General features: G+C 38.3%; 1 protein-coding gene across 1 annotated transcript; it reads left to right on the forward strand.

Moving 5' to 3' along the window:
• The first annotated feature begins 20561 nt into the window (after window positions 1–20561).
• Window positions 20562–22500, forward strand: LOC113343331. Its single transcript, XM_026587558.1, has 5 exons — window positions 20562–21051; window positions 21446–21573; window positions 21693–21874; window positions 21963–22062; window positions 22147–22500. Exons 1-5 carry the CDS (start codon window positions 20562–20564, stop codon window positions 22498–22500), a joined length of 1254 nt encoding a protein of 417 aa, XP_026443343.1.
• The last annotated feature ends 1386 nt before the right edge of the window (window positions 22501–23886 follow it).

Consider the following 23886-nt stretch of genomic DNA (forward strand, 5'->3'; position numbering starts at 1 on the left):
TCTGAAGTTCCTGTCAAACATCATAGTACCTAACCCCATCTGGAACCGTTAGCTTCGTTGTATCTCGCAATCCAACGGTCGCTACAAGCTGTTTCCCTTCTTGTCGTTCGATTCGTTTCAGATGTGGTCATCCAACGCTCTCGTCTTGCTGGACATCAAGATTGCTGATCCCGCCCAACACCGGAGCACACCCAACACATATAACCCAAAAACCTAACCCTAAATCGCTCATTCTCTTCTCCCCTTATCTTCATTCTCTTCTCCCCTTCTCTTTATTCTCTTCTCCCGCCTCTGCAGACACCATGTCTGCCGTACCACCACCTTCTCCACCATGTCCGCCACCACCTACTCTGCCACAACCAAACCACCAACTCCACCTGCTCGAACATCATCACCCCCTCTTTCTAGCCCCCTATTTGATTGATATTTCTTCTCACCTTTCTCTGAAACCCTAGAAGAAAAATCAATCGATTAGGCGAGTCTAGAGTAGCAATTGACACATGGGAATGGAGCAAAGGACCAAGGGGAAGAATGGGTCGAAGACAAACTCGTCAAATCACATCAATATGGGTAAGAATTACCAAACCCTAAATTTTCTGATTTGGGGGAATTTATTAAAGAACCCTAATGTTCTGTTAGGGAGAGCATTAGAGAAGATATGGGTCTGTTTTATACTGTCAAATTAGGTAGAAATAATTTACCTAATTTCTGTTTAAATTGGGTATATTTTTGGGGAAGAACCCTAATTTTGTAATTTGGGGGAAAACCCAAATTGGGTCTGTGGGTATAAATTGAGACTGTGGGTATGTTTTAATGGGCATGCCTGGATTAGCCAGAGCATCAGTAGAATAGTTTAGTTTTGTTATTTCCATGAACTGTAACTTTGAGGGTTATCAATCTTTTCAATTCCATGATTCTCAATTCAAATGCATTGTTAATTTTAGCTGTTCTGAACTCCAACATGTATTTAATTTGAGTGTGTGATTGTTACAATTTATATCAAGCTCCTGCTCATGTTTATGTTATGTTATGTTCTTATGATTTGTTCTTAGGATAGTCTCATTCTAGTGCACTGTTGAATGATGTATTGCTAGGATAGTTATCTTGATGCCTGTTTTGCTTGAGCAATGGGAAGTAATCAGTGCTCTGGTATGCCTGTGATTGACTGTGCTGTCAAAAGACAGTCAATACTAGGGGCATATCAGTGAGCAAGCTGATTTTCCTCCCATTCTAATATATGCTCAAGGTCTTCAACTCAACCTAGAATTGCATTGCTTGATTAGGACACAAGGTGGAAATCAGTGCTCAAACTCCTCCCTGCCCTTGGCTTACAGCCTTGGTTCTTAACTGTTTTGCCATATTGCTTTGCTGTTTTGGTTCTTAAATTTCATGTCATTTGCTTTGCTTTGTTAACTGTTTTCCCATCTTTGCCTTGCTCACTGCCATAGTGCTTTGCACCCATTGATAGCTTAGGAATGCTTCAATACACCCCAAGTCCCTGTGGAATGACCCTGTTCTTGCACACAAGCTACAACTGACCCTGTGCACTTGCAGGTATCACTGTAGGCATCCATTTATTGTCTTATTTTCACATCTTTAAATGCCTACCAAGTTTTTGGCGCCGCTGCCGGGGACTCGGGTTTGTTTCTCTAGTAGTTTTATTAGCTATTTTTGCATTTCACTGCATAGCATTTGCATCTGCATCTGCTTCACTTCATTTGCTGTTGGACCTGCTGTTCTGAACCAGTTTTTCCTCTGCTGGGACGCCACCAAGGAAAAGAACCAAAGCCCAACTGGGTTTTTGCAACAATATCAGAGCAGCTGGGCTGTGCTAACAAGGTAAGCCTAAACCCATTAAGAGAACCCAACCTGTGGGCTTCCAATTTTTAATTGTGGGCTTGTAATAATTAACCCAATTTTTGGGCTTTTTATTTTCTGTTGGGTTTGTAATTAATTATATTTGGGATTGTATTTAATTTTTGTGGGCTTGTTTAAATTCTTTCATTGGACTTGTATTTTGTATTCTGGGTTTTTAAACCCAGCTGAGCTTGTAACCGATCACGCTAGGTTAACTCGTTAGTGGGCCGAGTACCCAAATTCTAGGCCGAGATTTTGGACTCAGTTTCACCAAATGTTTTCAAAAACGCAGCTGGGCTTCGCAAAACCCAACGGTGGGCTTGGTCTCCTTATCCCATTAAAAACCAAATTTTTTTCTCCCATAAAAACCAAAGTTTTCCAAATGTTTCCCTAAAAACCAAAATTTTTCTTTTTCCCATCAAAACCAAATGTCTCCCGACAAAACCAAATTTTCCCCAAAAAGTCCAATCCCATTAAAAAACCAAATTTTCTTGTACATAATCCAGTAGATAAAATTTCTTAAAACCCTTTTGTTCCTTTTGTATATATTTTGCTAATCCACTATGATCTCGGCTGACATATGTTGGATTCTTGCCTTGAATAACGGAGTTCTAATATTGCTTTCGCCGAAATCGGGTATTCTCTTTCCTTTTTATCTACTCAACATGATCCTCTTCATATGTTGTATTATAATTTTGTTCATATTTTGAAACATTGAGGACAATTTTTAGTTTAGGTTTGGGGGTATAGAGTAGATACCACGATAACATGTTATAATTGAAAACAGAACTCCCTCTTTTTGAAAAAATTAAAAATTCCGAAAAAATTAAAAAAATCATAAAAATGGAGCTCATTTACCTTGAAATGTTGACTCTTGTGCATATATGTAATTTTTAGGAGTCTTAGTCTAGATATTTAGGCACCCTGATTCTAGCACAATTCACATAGTGATAAGAAACTTGCACGCGCACGATCTACCAATACATGTATATCCTCGATCTTCAAGGTGTTTGATAGGAAGTTAGATTGCCAATCACTTTAGAATACTGAATGAGACTTGACTAGCTTGTTCTTTGGTTGGCTGGGATAGAAGTTGGAGGATACGTTAAGAAAAGCAACCATAGAATTTGACCGGATGCATTCGATAAGGGCCACCTCTTGCTAAGAGTCATGTAATTATGTTTTTCTTTTTGTTCATGTATCAAAAGTGTCACTATGTTGTAAAGTTCAAAGTTATTTCTTACAAAAAAAAAAAAAAAAAAAAAAATCAAGTATTTATTCCATGTTTTGTCATGTTAAAGACAATAGTTCTCTCTTGTTCCAAAAATAAAAGAGAGTAATCAATGTAAATAAGAGTCATGTAAAGAGTCATCTTTTTGTTATAAATAGTCTTGTAATAAGCAAGGAGGGTGCAGCCATCGATGTATAACGCGGGTAAACTGAAATATCACCAACTCATTGGGTGAACATTCACAATTCTCGTAAAGCCGGACAGCTAGCTTGGCTTAGAATTCGGTTCTTAGCCTAAAAACTATCTCTTGGTGATTAGTAGTCATAACTTCAGGTCATTCTAGAAACATGTGTAGATACACTTTACACTCTTATCACGTGTCTTTAGTTGTTATCAGTGCTAGGATTGGGCCTTAGATAGCTAGATTGACATCTCCATTTTGCTGTGAGCTTCTACTGTCTTGTACATGTCACATTTGATGGAATCTGAGCTTATATTTTGTCCTAAAACTTTGTAGGTACGTTCTAAGCAAACCTTCACGAGACTTCACTCGTCCACTAGGGACACTTAGTGGTTTAAAAGGCTTAGTGCATATGCTAAATGCATTCGAGAGACCAGCGACAGTGGTATAGGTAGGATTTCCTTAGTTTTGTTTTACTTGAGGACAAGTAAAATTCAGGTTTGGGGGTATTTGATGAGTGCTAAAAAGTGCATATTTCTATATATTTTTCTTGGCATTTAACTCATCTTATGTGCATTAATTCTACATTTTATCCCATATTCTGTATTTTCATTGTTTTCAAGAATAAATATTTTTATTAATTAATTTTGTATTTTTAGGTACTAAATAAAGCTTGGATGAATTGTTGAGCGAAAAGAGCAAAGAAACGGTCAAGACTCCCGCAGGAAGGCAGCAAAGAATGATGTTTGCAAGAGCCGGATAAACTAGAAGTGGGCTTGAAGAGGAAGAATTGTTCTTAAAGAAGATATGGGCTTGGCATACCCAAGGCCCAAAACCCTTACCCAAATCCATTTCCAATATCCATACCCATTTCCATGAGAACCGTCAGATAGGATCCATCACATCATCCTACGGTCGTCTCATCATCGTGCATCAAACTCTGAAGTTCCTGTCAAACATCATAGTACCTAACCCCATCTGGAACCGTTAGCTTCGTTGTATCTCGCAATCCAACGGTCGCTACAAGCTGTTTCCCTTCTTGTCGTTCGATTCGTTTCAGATGTGGTCATCCAACGCTCTCGTCTTGCTGGACATCAAGATTGCTGATCCCGCCCAACACCGGAGCACACCCAACACATATAACCCAAAAACCTAACCCTAAATCTCTCATTCTCTTCTCCCCTTCTCTTTATTCTCTTCTCCCGCCTCTGCAGACACCATGTCTGCCGTACCACCACCTTCTCCACCATGTCCGCCACCACCTACTCTGCCACAACCAAACCACCAACTCCACCTGCTCGAACATCATCACCCCCTCTTTCTAGCCCCCTATTTGATTGATATTTCTTCTCACCTTTCTCTGAAACCCTAGAAGAAAAATCAATCGATTAGGCGAGTCTAGAGTAGCAATTGACACATGGGAATGGAGCAAAGGACCAAGGGGAAGAATGGGTCGAAGACAAACTCGTCAAATCACATCAATATGGGTAAGAATTACCAAACCCTAAATTTTCTGATTTGGGGGAATATATTAAAGAACCCTAATGTTCTGTTAGGGAGAGCATTAGAGAAGATATGGGTCTGTTTTGTACTGTCAAATTAGGTAGAAATAATTTACCTAATTTCTGTTTAAATTGGGGATATTTTTGGGGAAGAACCCTAATTTTGTAATTTGGGGGAAACCCAAATTGGGTCTGTGGGTATAAATTGAGACTGCGGGTATGTTTTAAGAGGGAGGCCTGGATTAGCCAGAGCACCACCAAGAGGCCTGGAATAGCCAGGACCTCAACTGTTAATGTTGTTTCAATTTCAGTTCAAGTTCAGTTCAATGTTTTAAACAATTTCAATTCCATTGTCATTTAATTTCATTATGTTCTAACTCCATTTGCTAGGGGTTAGATGATACTCTTGAATTGTAAGCTAGGATAGTCCTTGTTCATGTCACTGTTCTTGTAGTGCTGAAACTAAGTAGGATTGATAATTAGCTAGTTGAGTGAATGCACCTGTGATCAGCTGTGCTGTAAGAAGACAGCTGATTCTAGGGGTGTAAGAGTGAGAGTAGCTAAGGATTCAGTCCATTTGAAGGGCTATGCTTAATTGAAGTAGGGAAGTTAGTAAACTTAGTGATCAAATGCACCTGTGATTGAGTGTGCTGTAAGAAGACACTCAATGCTAGGGGTGAACTAGAGAACTTAGGGGATTAACCTTCCACTAATGCGGATTGCTAGATGACTGGTTGAGCAAACAAGCCTGTGATCAGCTGTACTGTGAGAAGACAGTTGATGCTAGGGGTAAGTTAGTAAGATTAGTTAAGTAAATCATCCACAATCTTCCCTGAGATGAAACAAGAACATGATTGATTAGGATCTGCCTTAGTTTAGGATCAAGAAGTGGATTCAAAATCCCTAGCATGTTCCTGTTTACTTGCTTTACATTCTGCTGTTTTTCAGTTCAGTCACTGCCATCATCTCAAGTGTGTTTTAACACAACCAAGACTCTTTGTTACAACTCAGTTTTAGTGAAACCTTAAGCTTCAACTACACACACCTTGTCCCTGTGGATTCGACCCGTATTTGCACAAGCTACAACCGACACCGTGCACTTGCGGTTATAACATGTAGGCTTCCTCTTGCTCTTATTTTCTGTCCCCTTTCAAAGCCTACCACCAAGCTGCTCAGTCGGATACTCATTGTATTGGCTACTATAATACCAGTTTGACATCCTAACTTCAAGGGAATTATAAAAAAGCACAAAGAAGGCTGACTCGACCACAACAAGCCTATTTTATCTAGCAAACAAAAAGCATGATGGCTCCATTTAGATTGTTTCTAGACCATCTTCTATTCTTTCGAAAAGGAATTCATTACAATCTGAGCAAACCCCTCTGGAATCAATTTGAGTTAAAGTAAGTTGAATAGAGACGAGGGAAGCTGTGTGGAGATTTGATACCCAAGGCCTCACCGGCATTACAAGGCGGCGTATTCAACTCACAAAAACCATCATGAACTTCAAAGTATTCTCAAAAGAGTAACCCATATTTTTCGAACGACTTTTCAATTAAGCTCGTTACTCTATCGGTCTCGTTATAGTCCAAATATTAAGGATTAGGTTCGCGTAGGTTACGTGTTCCTAAGGCGGGCAAGAAGTAAACGGTGATGAAATCCGAGTCCTTATCTTGATTTGGCCAGGCCTTGCCCTTTACTAGAAAATTAAATCCGATTTCAGGTCCTCAACATATATGCATACAAAATCATCCAGTAAACCCGCTGACATGGGATTCGCGGGTGTTTAGAATTCTTACCTCCCGTTCCAGACGGGGGATGAACCATTGAGGTCGACTCGGGCCACCGACTCCAATGTCAGTGTACGAACCCGAGGGGCCGAGACGATATCGTAATCGTCGTCCTTCTCTGCACACAGTTTATATTTAAACTAGCCTTCCGTAGGGTTTAAAAATAATCTCCCAAAGTTTAAAGTCCAAAGTCCAAAAATAAAGTGCAAAAGAAAAGGAAAGTCTAAAAAAATAAAATAAAAATGTCTCTCTTTTTTTTCATCTCTTTTTTTATAAAATAAAAAAAATATTCTTCTTTCGCTCCTTTCGCTTTTCCTTTTACTCCAAGTCTTTAAGTATTCACCAAAAGCTTTGGCAAAATTTTCTTTCGCTCCAAATTTCAAATTTTGTAAGGAAAAGACAAAAACCCAAAAACGTAAAGATGAATAATAAAAACAAATAAAAATCTAAAAAAGAAAAAAAAAATCTAAAAACTCTAGCCTAAAGACAAGCCCGCGTCGGCGGCGCCAAAAATTGATGGTTTTTTTTTCAAAGTTGTTGTAATAATAGGTTCCTTGAGGCTTGTGAAAGCAAAAGATTCTAGACTTAAAAAAATTTCATTGTAAAGAAAACTTAGATCAAAATTTGATTTCAAGATATTAGGAATAACCAAGACACTGATTCCACTATTACACATAAATAAATTATGATAAATAATCCAAAACTCTAATTATCTTTTAAGTCCATTATTTCTTAATTCACATATAATCAGGAAAATTCTCAAATATTAATTATATCCCTAAGCATAGATTATCTAAAAAAAGTATAACCTATCAAATTGAATCACAACTAATGAAGAAAATTATGCAAACAATTAAAAACTTTGCAAAGGCAGTGATTGAGTGAATTATAAATTATAAATTAGAGAAAATAAATAATTACCAATTATTCATGCATAAATAGCTTCCTCATTGCCTTGGTCACGTGAGAATTAGCTCATCATCATGTTGGAAACACGGTCAAAATTCATTTTTGTTGCTCAAAGGAGGTGTACAAATGATGAAATGGAGAATAACTATTAAAAACCGAGTTTGTAACACTTATATTTGTTACAAACCGAACTGTTACAGAGAACGATAAATGATAACTGTCACAGAGAATGTAGCTCTACGACCCCCGCCTCTGTGTCGTTCTCATTGTTGGAAAACGACTGTCTTGGATGGTCTGTTCTTCGTGTTCTTCAGATATGCAGCAGAAGAAAAGAATTTTCCTGACATGATCATTGCGGAACATATATTTCATATATCCACCCCAGGAGTGCAATGGAGTTTGGTAAACTTTGAAATCCACTAGAGAGGTTAGATACTCATTCTTCTGGAGTCAGAACCTTATTACACATTCTGGAGAAGATCGATGGTACTGTTGGGTGGCTACATGCGCAAAAGAAAAAAAAACACATACCTTGAGTTAACCTGGCTCGCCTTGTTGCTGATTATAACTATTAGAGATTGCTTTGTTACCGCTGACGCTGGCTCTACCACCACTAACAAAGAAAATCATTCATACCGAGCTAAATGTACAAGTTTGATCAACTACTCATGGATATTACACTCACAACTAAAATACGAAGACAAAAGGAACTTACCTTTCCACTGACGATTGGCACGCTTGTGATCGAGTTGCTGACAGTGACGAAGAGGAGTCGTCCGCTGCAGACTAAAGCACGGAGTCGGACGAGCAACGAAAAACAGAAGAGGGTTGATACCCCTTTTCATACGAACAGAGTTTCCAGAGTTTGAACAGAAGAAGGATTCCTTCTTGCTCCATGAACGGGAATAGATGGCTGGGCGCACCGCACTCATACCCCATACCTGAGCTAGCAACACGCTACTATGAAAGCCACTGGCCGCGCCATCCCATTGCTGAAGGTCGATTTGGATTTCCCTGGTAATATCTACCTGCCTCGTCTTTTCAATTTTATTTTTCGTCTTTCACTATCTAGTGCTTACCCCGCAACAATGTCACTGTTACGTGCTAATCAGGGGACTTAATGTTGATGGTGGTTTTTAGCTTAGGGAGAAAACTGTAAAAGTATGTCTACCTGACCCGGCATCATAAGTAGTAGACCTTGATATATCTATATTCCACGGGGAATTTGAAGAATATGTCAGAATATGATGAGTGCCTATGTCTTTCTTCATATTATATTGAAACTCAAGCTCCTAGATGAATTGTTCACTAGTATAGAGCCTAATGAGTGTTTCAACTCCTAGATGCATTACTCATTAATGCCGGAGCCCGCCTAGTATCCTATGCTATGTTCCCCAGCTGAACCCTCAATGTTGGCATGACATGACGATTAATATTCACTCGCAGCGGAGTATCATGAATCTCCCGAAGTGTCTGTATTGAGACCTGCATGAAAGTACTCACATAGGCTGCAACGCTATCTGACAAAAAGATCTTCGTGTCGACGCACCTTTTAGTTAAAATTTACCTCGATCAAACGTGTTTAAATTCCTTAAGGAAAATCTAAACTATCCATATCAGTCTCAAAAAATAATCGCGGCCACACAATTTGGCCATGCAATCCAACAAGCCTAGCTTACTCCTAGCGGAATTAGGCGATCATCATGATGACCGCCGGTGGGCTCACTAACCCCCGGCGGAACGAATTCCATCTAGTACACCCACAAGCGCTTCGAACGCTAACCCTAATATGAGTGATCGCGCTATTTGAAAAATAATCTCAAACGAGCTATGACCAGAAAAAATGATCTCAAAAACATCATGATCGTCTAACTTAGCTAGCCTAGTTGGATGGTTGAGATCTTCTTTTGAATGATCAAAGAGGCGCCAGCGTACCCACCGACGGCCCAACTTCTCCCTTGGTCGATCGACCTGCCCGCAGCAAGTCCATAGGGCGTCAAATCGTTTTCCCAAACTAAGGCGAACGCGCTATTCCAAAACCCTAATTTGGGTTGCGGCAACATACAACTGTCGCAAATCATCACATCCGTCCAACTTAGCCAGCCAAGTTGGACGGCTTAGATCGTGTTTTGGACGGTCAAGGAGGTGCTAACGAGTTCACCGGCGTCCCAACTCCATTCCCGGTTGACCGACTTGCTCATGGCAAGCCAATGGCACATCGAATCGTTCGATCGAACTAGAGTAGACGCGGCCGCTTTGAAACCCTAGTTCGTGTTTGCGGCAGTATGTCATTGTCGCAAATTGATCATGACCGCCCATCTTTTCCAGCTGAGTCGAATGGCTTAGATATAATTTTAAATGGCCTCAGAGATGTCAGCGTGCTCACTAGCGGCTCGTCTTTGCATATGGCTAATCGGACTGTTCAAATCAACGCTCAGCACTCTGAATCGATTAGCCAAACTAGGGTTGGCCACACAGCTTCCAAACCCTAAAATAAAATCAACGACAGCAAGTAGCTGCCGCAAAACCATATCGTCCGTCCAACTTCGCTAGCTTGGTCGGACAGCTTAGATCGGATACTAGATGATCGATAGGGTGATGCTATGATCACCGGACACCCCCCTTTCGTAAGGAGCAATCGTCCGAGCTATAGCTCGCCCATGTGATCCCCAATCGATCGCCCGAAAGTGGCCGGTCATACTCCTATTTTAAGACGAATAAATCGCGACTAATTTAGACAAGCTCTAAAAACAACGATGCTCCATGCACATCGATTATTTGGAGCTTCTCGTTTAAAGGCGATGCTTTACATGCATCGAATACATACGATATTTCATGAATATCGGCTTCACAAATAACTTAGTTATTTAACCTAAAGCGCTACGTGATGCTTTCAGTGGCAAGTCCCACGACTTGACCCATTTACTCGAGATATCAAACATGTCACAAACTAGGGGATGCTCATTGGGGTATTGGTCTGGCGGTTTACATCGTGCGACGTGCAACGCGCCCACTACGAGAAAGTGTCAAGAAATGACGGACGGTTAACAACAATGAAAGTAGTGGGCGAAAGTGTGACTAATCTTTCTTCATAATGGAAACGTGATGATCACCACCTCTTACACAACCCCACTACTCCACTACTTAATCTCCTCCATTTCCTATGTGATCAGGGTGCGCTCAACGACTTGTATAAATAGGTTTTCAACCTATTTCGACAACAACACAAGTGTGATCAACACAAGTATTCAGAAAACACCAAGAACTGATAGCTTACATTCTGCAAGCCAGTTCTACATTCTGATGCAAGTCATAAAACAACCACACCTTCATAATTCAACATTCTGATCTCAAACACCTTCTTCGCTTCCCTCCCTAAGATCAACCCTTCTCCTTCACTTTGTGACCGAATTGAATCTGGAACGACCATTTCTTGGTTTAGGCCAGAGTCTTACAAATTGATCTCTCAAATCTAAAAGTACTCCCGTACAGTGCATTTGTTTAGGGTTTGAATTCGTTTCTCATCAACACATCCCAAATTTACCAAAAACAACAGAATCAGTTTTTACCCCAAAACAACCTTTCTCATCAGGCTCTAATTATTCTCAAAAAATAACTTAGACCTTTCACCTTTAAACAAGACACATACTAGGTTAATTAACTAGTAATTCTTGTTAACGCATTCGGTTAGACTTGAATAACCGAAACCTTCACATTTGATAAGTCTAACTAAGTTCCGAAAAACTTAGTTTCTCTTATCCGAAAATCACTTTGACTAAACAAATGATCCCAAAAAACTTTTGTTAAGCCATAAACAATCCATACAAACCAAATAAATCAACTTGCATAATCATTTATCTTAACCGGAAGCAATTGAAACAAACATAGACATTATAGCACCGCAATTGCACCGAAATTTTGTAAGCCTAAAAAATTGATACCAAACAATAACGAAAGATAACAATAGTTTTTCTTAACCGGAAAAAATTGAATCACAATCAAACATCCATACACAAATAATGGAATAAACATCAATTGTACCGAAATTTGGTTAAGCAAAAGCAATAAGGATATGAAATAAAATCATGCTTTTCTTAAACAGGAAAACGATTAACTAACAACATTGTTACCTCAAATTTCGCATCCCCTTCTCCCCTTAAGATATGTCATTAAGCGCAAGTTCACTTAGAACTCTCCCCCATTGTGTTATCATCCTCTCGCCAAAACAAAAGAACAACAACAAAGAGCAACCTTTACCAGAGAAAGGTTGGAAACCGATTTTAACTATGTGATGCAAAAATTGAAACCTCGAAACACATATGCTTTTATGCTAAACCAAAAGATTCAACATATTGTGACTTTTTCATATATTGTTTCGACAGGAACCCCCCATGATCCTTTGATAAAGCTTACCAACATGGGCTAGAACTTAATCCCGCTAAATAAAAAAAGTCTCCCAAACCATAAGAATTCACACATTATGAGATAGAATATCAAGGTAATAAAACCGAAATCACACATCCCATAAACATACATAGCAATAAGATTAAGCATTCAAGCACAGGCTATGTAATTTAAACCAAGAGAGCACAGATAGACTGCATTGAAAGAATAAAACATTTTACTTTTACACAAAGGTTCTTAACAGGCATACAATATTAAAGATTGTTCACCAGACATGCCTACAGTAATATACATAATATTATACAATAACAGTTGTAGAGACTAATCCGAGATGTCCATGTCAGTATCTTCTTCCGAAGAAGTATATTGATACTTGTCTGAGATGCCACTCAAGGCTTCAGTAAGATCTGGATATATGTTTGTAGCATTATCAATTAGATCGACAATGCAGTCATTCTTCCTGTGTAGTCTTCTATTACGAGTTTGTGAGTCTCCTTCAACTCTTATAGGAGGAGGAGCATTGAACACTTGTTCTATCATTTTGTTGAGAATTCGTTCTCCTAATTTCTTCGGAACTTTTTCCCTGGTGTTTGGACAGAAAATTCCAAAAGAGCTGCATATTCTTGTAATCAAACAAGCAAAACCAGGTGTTCTTCTTTTACCTCTTCTGTTAGAGCATAGCTCGGTTGAACCCACCAAGCGTTGGTATATCAAGTTTGGTTGTCATATTTTAGTGAGCCAAAACTCATTTAAGAGTCGCTTGATTATGTACTAGAGTCAACTTCGTATAGGTTAGCTTGGAAGTGAAAAAGCGGGGGTCTAACAACACCACCCAATATTTCGCTTAGCAATCTGTATGGACTAACTCCGAAATACTTTGCTAGAGAATCAACTAGACAGTCAGACTCAATCTAGATAAAAGTATCTCAAGGAGTTAATATCTCTCTCGTTTTTGATATTACTCAAGCTAATAGAAATCACCGAGTCCTAATAAAACACAAGGAATACTTGGACGGTACCAAAGACCAATGTCCAAGGATCAATCAATATCAATCAACAACCAAAGGTCAGATTTACAATTGATGATCTTTAACGCACAACCTGTATTATTTCAATTGTATAAAAAATATAATGCGGAAAAGAAATAACACAGACACCAGAAGTTTTGTTAACGAGGAAACCGCAAATGCGGATAAACCCCGGGACCTAGTCCAGATTGAATACACACTGTATTAAGCCGCTACAGACACTATCCTACTCCAAGCTAACTTCGGACTGGACTATAGTTGAACCCCAATCAGTCTCCCACTAATTAAAGGTACAGTTGTACTCCATACGCCTCTGATCCCAGCAGGACATTACGCACTTGATTCCCTTAGTTGATCTCACCCACAACTAAGAGTTGCTGCAACCCAAAATCGCAGACTTGATAATAAACAAATCTGTCTCACATAGAAAATTCTATCAAAGGATAAATCTGTCTCCCACAGAAGAACCCTAGGTTTTTGTTCCGTCTTATGATATGAAATCAAAGTGAACATGAACCAATTGATAATCCGGTCTTATATTCCCGAAGAACAGCCTAGATTAATCAATTACCTCTCAACAGTCTTACTTGTATAAACAAGAGGACGTCGAGGAATCACAAACAGTGAGACGAAGATGTTTGTGACTTCTTTATCTTTCCTATCGGAGAACTCTCAAGATCTCAAGCCAATCAATAAGATTGTACTCATACGATAGAAGATGCAAAATCAGATCACACAACTACAATAAAAGTAGTATCGGTCTGGCTTCATAATCTGAATGAAGTCTTTAAGTCGTTAACCTGGTTTTAGAGAAGAAAACCAAAGGTTAGAGGAGAATCAAATCTAGCGAGCACACTAGTATCACACAGACGTATGGGTATTATTTTTGCCCAATGCTAGATGTCTCTTTATATAGTCTTCAAATCATGGCTTTGCCTTAGGTACAAAGCAATCAATATTCACCGTTATATGAAAACCTGATTTAGATTCAAGCTAATGTTTCTCAACCTTTAGATCGAAAACTTATCTTGTCACACACACTTGAGATATACGTTTACTGGGTTTGTGAAAACCGTTCCCAAACGTGTACGTGTATGTTGGTTCAACATAGTAACCCAAAAGGTTAACCATATGAGCATTTCATATTAAACTTGTTCTTCTTCACCATAACTAGTTCAATTGGCTCAAATGAACTAGTTAGAGAGTTGTTCAATTGCTATGAGATCTTATGGAACTACACAAGACACAATTGAAACAAAGATGATTCGATTCGATTGAACCGGCTCATGAACTTTATAGCCACGGTTCCCATAATGCATTCCTTAGTAATTTAAGTTTCATGTTCAGGGCACATCTTTAGATCATAACCCACTCAAGTTCGCAAAAAAGTTCGCGGACTTAAGGCAACCGGCAGAGTTTTCCAAATTCAGCAGAAAATCTCGGCAAAGAGACTTCCGCCAGTTCGCGGACTAGGTACGCGGACCAAACACGCAAACGAGTTTTTAGAAATCCCCGCAGAAATTCTCGGTAAGAGAACTTCCGTCATTTCGCTGACTGATTTCGCAAACTGAGTTCGCGGACTTGGGAAAGCCAATTCCTCCAGTTTCTTTCAATCAACAAAGTTCACAAACTTCAGATTAAGGAATAGGACTTATGCACATATATGTTACCACACAATGCTTATATCCATCATTGGTTATATTGACCTAAACTCTCATTCCAATTATTGAAACATTCTTAGAGGACGTTATATAGTTGTTACACTATTTCTCGTCAAAGCGATTTTCAAAGAGATTGAAACATTATGGCTTTCGTCATTTGGTGAAGATAAACCTGATCAAAGCGAAACGCTTTACCAACACATGATTTCGAGATATAGATAGGCGAGATATACTCGGTTTGAAATATCAAATGTGTATGATCCAGTCTATATAGCATACGAATTTTGTCTCATAAGAAGTAGGAGATAGAATAGATAGACTTTTGAGTGATAGATAAGTTCAAGTCTCCACATACCTTTTTGTTGATGAAGTTCCACGGTTCCTTGAGTAGATCTTCGTCGTTGTATGATGTATCTCCATTAAGTCCTTGAGCTCAACTACACTTTTTTGTCCTAGTACGAGACTTAGCTATGTAGACTAGAAATCAAGACTCATAGTTTTGATCACTAACATTGACAAACATGCTTGATATAGCAACGCATGCGAGGTCGACCGAGCTATGCTCTAACAGAAAGTATTAGGATATAAGACATTACAAGTATTGCGAAGACTTGAATAAGTGAAGAAGTAAGGAGCTACAACGAAAACATCATCCTTCCACTTGAGGTTAGTGATATTTGACTTGAACTTTTTCATTCCCTAAACATATCTTTCAAGTCGTGCATTGAAAACAAAACTGCGAAGCATGAGTGATTATACTCTAGTTAGACATAGTATTAAGGAATACAATACGAGGTTTATTGCTTAACCAATAAACTTTGTAGATAAGACATTGACATAATCGTTTGAATGATATTGTGATTATGTATGGGTATAAGGTGAAGATTTCATCCTATGAAACAATGTTTTACATTTGTTTTAAGCAAGTAAATTCATGAACTTATTTTGTGAATCGAAAGAGAAATCGCCAGGCATTATTGTTATTGTTATTCATTGCATATCTTTTGAACAACCAATATGTGTGATTAGTATAACCAATCATGACTTGTTTATGTTCTTGGTAAAACTATTCACAAAGTCCTGACTTTTGTATTGGTATGACTTTTATTAGTGATACCGATCTTAAGTAATCACCTGATATGATATGATCGATTTTGTGTTATTGGTATGACCGACTATGGGTAAAGGGGAACTGATCCTAGTAAGAGGTGCAACCTATCACAAAGGGGAATCGATCCTTGTGTGAGGTGCAACAAGTTTTTAGCAGAAAAGGGAACCGATCCTATGGAAATTTCTTCTCAACCAAAATCTTCCACGGTTGACAAAAGTGAAGTATCTCTACCAACTGCCGATGACGAAAAGAGGAAATTTTGTCAATCTCCAAAGCAAGCACATATACTTTCAGGTAACACTAAACATAACTTTTTCCACTCTACTAAACATTGCTTTTATTGTGGAAAACCAGGTCACTTGCAAAGGAATTGCAGATTTCTTAAACGAGATAAATCCAGATCTGATTCTGTTAAGATGACAAGGTATGATGTTCCAAACAGGAGAAAAACTGAGTCTCATAATATCACTTCTTCTAGTATTCCCCCCAAGAAGTTCCATAATTATATTGGGGAGAAAAAGAAATACGTTGCTCCAAAAGCTGCTCAGAAATGGGTACCAAAGAAGATCAACAAAGCAACGAGTGTTATTAAGAAGGATCTCCCATACAATAGTTCGACAAGGGATAACATCTTAAAAAGGTATGGAACAATTATCGAAAGTTTCAAGGAAGTTGTTAAATTCCTATAGTCCATGCATGATTTTGTTTCGAATACCTGTGGTGAGCAAGATTTTGTTCACCTCAACATAACCTGATTCTGTTGGAAGTGCATCCTCACCAAGAAGCCCTTGTAAATGCGGTGAGGATTGCAAAAGAATTGGGGCGCACATATTATGTTGGGTACTTTTTGAATATGTGGAACAATTTTTTTTCGAGCCGAGTTTATCTCGCTTATCTATTTCTCGAAATATGTGTTGGTAAGCTTTCTCTTTGGCCAAGTTCATCTTTACTAGTGACGAAAGTCATGTTAAGTTTCAATCACTTGAAAATGGCTTTGACGAGAAATGGTTTGTGAACAACAACTATATAACGTCCTCTAAGAATGTTTCAATGATTGAAATAAGAGTTTAGATTATATTACCATGGTTGGATATAAGAATTGTGTGGTAACTCATACATTTATAATTCCTTATTCCTTGAACCAAAGTATGCGTACTTTGCTGCTCAGGAAAACCGGAACTAGAGTCCGCGTACCCAGTCCGCGTACTGTCGGAGGTTCTCATCCCGAGAATTTCTGCTGGAGTTTGTGAATTGAAAACAAACTTATTCCGGGTACTTAAGTCCGCGTACCAGTCCACGAACTTAAGTTGGTTATTTTCTAAAAACGATTAATCGTGAACTTAAACTTATATACACTAAGGAATGCAAGTTTGCAAACCGTGGCTATAAAGTTCATGAATCGATTTGAGTGAATCAAATCGTTTTTGCTTTGATTGTGTCTTGTATACTTCTATAATATCTAAGCAATTGAAAAACTCTTTAACTAGTTCTCTCGAGTCATTTGAACTAGTTATGGTTAAGATGAATAAGGTTGATATGAAAGTGTTCATATGGATAAATACCACGTGTATGATTTTTAATTACCTAACTTGATTTGTGATTGAAATTCTTAAATATAACAGGTTAGAAGCATAAATCAAAGCCATTGGATGTTGGTTTTTATTGTCAAAGAGACTTTTTCATACACTTATGGTAACCATTCTTGGTATAAATCCTTGTGGAAAAGGTTATTCTTCCTTCTGAGTATATCAATTCTTGTTTATACAAGTTTGTATCTTAGAAAAGATTATCACAATACTTGATCTTCATGATTACATATTGTGTAATGTTACCATGAGATAATTCTATTTTTTTTAGTAACACGATCTCGTGAGAGAGTTTCAATGATTGGTCCTTCGCCAGTATTTCCTTGTGGGATTTCTAAAATCCAATATATAAATCCTTCTTCCTGGAGAAAGGTCACTCTTGTTGTTTTTTCGGGAATGACATTTTATGGGGGAGAGTTCTTAATTGAACTTGTGCTTAATTGCCAAATCTTTGTGGGGAGAAGCGGTTGTGGAACATTTAGGGGTTAACTTGTATTTTAATAAACTCCTTGATGAAGTCACTAAGTTTCGACTCTGTGATATCGTCTAAATAAAGTTGATATGTTTTCTTCTTTTGGTCATGAAGTGTCACCATGAAAATTTCACGAGGATCCCACTAGTTTTCGTACCTTTGCCAATTTATATTGACAAAAGGGGGGAGAATTAATGTGTACTTCACACTACAAATACATATGGTTTATGGATCATTATGTAAGGGGGAGTGGTTTTCATGTTGAGATGGAGTATTGACTAAGAGGGAGTGATACATATCACCGTAGTATTATTGTCAAAGTTGTGATACAATGAAACTTTGATGCCATGTAATAATACTATGATGGATCTTCAACAAGTACAGGATGATCACAGGCAGAGTTGAAGAACCAAGGAAATCAAGCATGTCGATTTTTCTTTTAATAAGTACAAGCCATATGTAAAATAGTTTTGTCACTAAAATTGACAAAGGGGGAGATTGTTAGAGCATTGCTCGGTTGAACCCACTAGCGTTGGTATGTCAAGTTAGTTGTCAATTTTGGTTGCCAAAATGCATTCTTGATTTAGTATACTAAAGATAGTTTCGGACTAGATTAGGTCTAAGAAGTTGAATCGAAGCTATCCTTAAAGGATGAAGATTGAAGACTATCAGAAGACAAGTACTTAATCAACAAAGGTATGTGATTGATTTCATTTGGATTCTTGTTCAATTCTACCTTTCTAATCTAGCGAGATAAATGCTCACTCTATGGAACAATTCCTATGACGGTAAATGTACATTTATGTATATATACTTGAGGTAATTTGATTCATGAATTCGGTGACAATAACCTTTATCCCTATAGAGGATCTCATGTTATAGTGAATGAGCTTACGAATTCAGCGAGCCAAGAATAACACAATTCCGAGTTATAACAATAAAATGATGAGTGATTTATCAAAGTAACAATTATAAGTTTTGTTGTAATTGTTACAGTTCATTAGTAGGAAACAATCCATGGACTGTTTGTAGCGATTCACGGACTTGGGCTCAATTACGTGACTAGAAGTCTTTTTTAGTCAAATTGGTGATGTTTCCTTATCTAGGCAAGACGGCTATTAATCCAAACATATTTGATTACCATATTAAAGTGTTTGTGATAACTTTTAATTTCTGTCCTAAGTTAAAATGTGATTTATTCACATAAATGCAATATTTGCTAATTAATTATTTATTTAATTATTTTGGCAAGAGTTTGTAACTTAGGAAAGACTCCCAAAATGAGGAGAGTCTTGAAAAGGGAAAATAGCTTTGCGTAGCTTCTAACTTATTGTTCACTGTCACATGCCTGTCTGTAACTTGTCTGAGTGGCTGCCCTTATCTGTTTACTAGGTGCCTTAATAACTGTCTCTTAGTGGTTGTTAGCTGTTGTCGGCCAACCAATGTTAGTGAGATAGGTGTGTGGACTGTATTCGTCCTTAGATTGGGATTCTTTCCTTCTTCTGTTTTCATAAAATCTGTAAGAACATCCCATTTTGGGGAAAAGTTATGAATTATTGAAGTGTTAATGGCTTCTTAGGTAGAGGATACTTATTTTCCGTTCAATTTCCGATTGATTTACCCTTAATCATACTAGCACAGTATAATTGGTATCTAGAGCCTTTCGTTCCATTCCTAATCATGGTGGTTCCTACTTGCAAAGAGTTACATGATACTAACACCATACAACAGGTTGAGCTCGACTCGTTACATTGGAAGGTAAACAATATCGCCTTGCAAATTATATCTATTGCTACTAAAGATGATTTACAGTCTCTCAAGGTCGAAATAGAGAATGGGTTTCAATCTCAATTGGAGAAATTTTTTTCTAATCGAGATCGAAATAATAGACATGATACTGAGACTGGATCCAATTCCGAAGGTAACCACATGGGTGAATCTCAGTTCCATATGCATTCAGGAGGCAGATCTCTTCCACCACCACAACATATGCCAAAAGTTGATTTCCCTCGTTTTGATGATGATAATCCAAAAATCTGGTTACAGAAATGTGAGTATTATTTTCAGATGCACGATCTTCCAGATATCACTAAAACTCGGATGGCGGCGATCCATTTTGATGTCAAAGCTTCTAAATGGTATGATAACTTCTGCCTCAATCAGCCTCATATTTCTTGGAAATTCTTCTGTGATAATGTGTGTGCTCGTTTTGAAAACCCTACAAATGATAATATCGTGGGATTGTTCAATAAGATGACTCAACTCACTACAGTTGAAGCTTATTTTGAAGAATTTGAGTATTTGAAAGCTTTATTGTTGAGTGTCCATCCACATTTTCCAGAGTCATACTACATTGCTAGCTTTATTGGTGGTCTGAAAGAAGAAATAAGAAGCTCAGTACCAATGTTCGATCCTAAAACCTTGTTACAGGCTTTTGCACTTGCTAGAATGCATGAACAAACTATCCACCTCCAACAGAAGGCTACCAAGCCACCACAAAAACTTTTCACCCCAATTTTTTCTACCGACAAGCCATTTACTCCCACTAAATTCGCTCCAAAGCATAGTGTTGTTCCATCTACTTCAATAAATCCACAACCACTCCCAAAAACCAATGCACCCATTCGACTTAAAAGGCTTACACCTGAACAAGTGCAAGCCAGAAAATCTAAGGGCTTATGCTTTAACTGTGATGGCTACTACATAAGAGGAGATATCTGCAAGAAGCAATATCTGTGTGTTTTAATAGATGAAGAAACTGCTGAAATTTCTGAGCCAGAAGAGGAGTTGCAATTGGATACAGAAGAGGCACCTGCTGCATAAAGTAACATGGAGATTTCTCTACATGCTTTGACTGGTATTATCTCTGATGATACAATTAGAATACCAAGGTCAATTAATAAGAAAAATATTTCCATCCTTATTGATACTGGGAGTACTAATAGTTTCATAGACAGTGCTCTTGCCAAAGAGCTCAAATGCCCAGTTGAACAAACTGCTAGTTTATTAGTTACTGTGGAAAATTGTGATAAAACTATCAGCTCAGGTATCTGCTCTCAACTAAATTGGTCAATGCAAAGGCACAAGTTTTGTGGTGATTTGAGGCTACTTCCTTTGGGGGGCCGTGACATTGTCTTAGGGGCTGACTGGTTGAGAAACTTGGGAGATGTACTTTTCAACTTGTCTAAACTTTGCATTACTTTTAAGTATAAGGGTAAAAAGATTACTCTCACTGGAGTACAACACAAACCTTCACTCAGCATGATGAGTGGCTCAGCAGTGAAGAAATTTTTCCAAAAGCACACTCATGGATTAGTGGGTCAGTTATTTTCCATTTATACTTCCACCACCAACTCCACCACACCACCTCAAATATCTTCATTACTCAACCAATATCCTGATATTTTTTTGTGAACCAACAAAGATACCTCCTGCCAGAGCATTGGACCACAAAATATCTCTCAAACCAAATTCAGAACCAGTTAATCTCTGACCCTATAAGTGTCCTTACTTACAGAAAATTGTTATTGAGAATTTGGTTAATGAAATGCTCCAAGCTGGAATCATACAACCCATCCACAGTCCCTTTGCTTCTCCAATTTTGCTTGTCAAGAAAAAGGAAAATTCCTGGAGATTTTGTGTTGACTATAGGAAATTAAACAACCTCACAATCAAGGATAAATTTTCTATTCCCATCATTGATGAGCTTCCAGATGAATTATATGGTTCCAAGTTCTTCACCAAGATTGATTTGAAATCTGGATACTACCAAATCAGAGTACACCCATCTGATATTCATAAAACAGCTTTCAGAACCCATCATGGGCACTTTGAATTTCAGGTCATGCCATTTGGCCTCACCAATACTCCTGCCACTTTTCAAGCTCTCATGAATACTATTTTTCAAGACCACCTCAGGAAGTTCATCCTTGTATTCTTTGATAACATTTTGATTTATAGCCCTACCCTAGAAAGTCACTTTCTTCACTTACAAACCACATTAGATATTCTAAGAAACAACAACTTATCTGCCAATTTTTCCAAATGTTCATTTGGCCAACAAAACATAGAGTACATGGGCCATATTATTACAGCAATGCGGTTAAGGATGACCCTGCTAAAATTTCAGCTATGTTGGATTGGTATTCCTACAAACATTAAAGCACTGAGAAGATTTTTGGGCCTCACAGGGTACTATATGAAGTTTCTTAAGAATTATGGTATCATCAGCATGCCATTGACTGAGTTATTGAAGAAGGATGCATTCCTTTGGTCACGTGTTGCCACCACTGCATTAAATGCTCTCAAAATGGCCATGACAACAACTCATGTACTGGCCTTGCCTGATTTCAACAAACAATTTACCTTGTAAACTGATGCTTGTGACTCAGGGATTGGATCTGTGCTGACGTAGGAGAATAGAGCCATTGCATTCTACAAAAAACCTTTGGGACCAAGAGTTGTTGCTTTGTCTACCTATGAGAAGGAACTTTTGGCAATTGTGCAAGCTGTCACCAGATGGAAACAATACTTACAAGGTCAAAAGTTTATTATAAAAACTGATCATCAGAGTATACATTACTTCTTGGAGCAGAAGATTTCTATTGTTTTACAACAAAAGTGTCTCATGAAGCTTCTTGGTTTTGATTATGCAATCCACTACAAGAAAGGCTTAGACAACAAAGTTGCAGATGCATCGTCTAGAAGACCTCATGAATCTGCACACTGTAACTCCATTACTTCTTCACAACCTACATGGGTTCAATAAATCATTGATAGTTATATTGCAGACCCCAAGGTACAACATCTCATCACACTACTCTCCCTCACACCAGATGCACCTACCAGGTACTCTTACACTAATAGCTTATTTAGATACAAGGGTAGATTATATGTGGGCATGTCTACTAACACAAGAACCAAGGGTAGATTCTAGAGTCTCTTCACTCCTCTGCTGTTGGGGGTCATTCTGGTATGCAAGCAACATATAATAGATATAAAGCTTACTTCTTCTAGCCTGCAATGAAGAAGGATATTTTGTTATATGTTTCCACCTGTGATGTCTGTCAAATAAACAAAGTGGAGCATCAATTCCCAGCTGGTTTACTTTAGCCCTTACCAATTCCTGATCATCCTTGGCAGCACATATCCATGGAATTAATTGAAGGACTTCCAATGAGTGAAAGAAAGTCTGTAATTATAGTTGTGGTAGACATACTTACCAAGTACATCCATTTCATTGGCCTTCATCACCCTTACACAACTTCCTCTGTTGCCAGAGAGTGCATTGCCAATGTCTTCAAGCTCCATGGTCTTCCTGCTTCAATTACTTCTAACAGGGACAATATTTTCACAAGTCACTTTTGGAAAGACCTGTTCAAAGCTCTAGGAACTCAGATGCAACTCAGCACTGCCTACCACCCATAAACTTAAGGGGAAGACTGAGAGAGTCAATGCTTGTATGGAAAACTACTTAAGATGTATGTGCAGTCACCAACCTAAGAAATGGCACATGTGGCTTCCATTAGCAGAGTGGTGGTACAACAACAATTATCACACAGGCTTGAAGATGAGCCCTTTTCAAGCTCTATATGGTTACATCCCTCCTCACCTGGCTTTTCCATCTTCTACTACTACTTCGGTCACTGAGGTTGTAGCTTACATGAAACAGAGGGATGTTATGATTTCTCTCTTAAAGGACAACCTGCACCAGGCCCAAGAAAGAATGAAATTTTTTGCTGATCAAAAGAGGACTGAGAGGGAGTTTGAGGTGGGAGACAAGGTTTACCTGAGGCTACAACCCTACAGACAAGCATCTGTGGCTCTCAGAAGAAACCTCAAGTTAGCAGCAAAGTTTTATGGCCCATTCATTATTCTGCAGAAGATAGGAGTTGTTGCTTACAAGTTGGATTTACCTCTAGAGGCTAGAATTCACCCTATTTTACATGTCTCACAAATCAAAAATCAGATTGGTAACTCCATTACTCCTTCTCCAATATTGCCAGCACTAGATACAGATGGCCAGATTTTAGTCATTCCTGCTGCTGCTCCGGATTCTAGAACTATCATCAGAGGGGGAGTCTGTACCTGAACTACTGATTAGATGGACTAATGCTTCTGCAGTTGATGCTACCTAGGAAGACACCAAGCACCT

The sequence above is a fragment of the Papaver somniferum genome, unplaced genomic scaffold (genome assembly GCF_003573695.1).
Source record: "Papaver somniferum cultivar HN1 unplaced genomic scaffold, ASM357369v1 unplaced-scaffold_57, whole genome shotgun sequence".
Classification (NCBI taxonomy): Eukaryota; Viridiplantae; Streptophyta; class Magnoliopsida; order Ranunculales; family Papaveraceae; genus Papaver; species Papaver somniferum.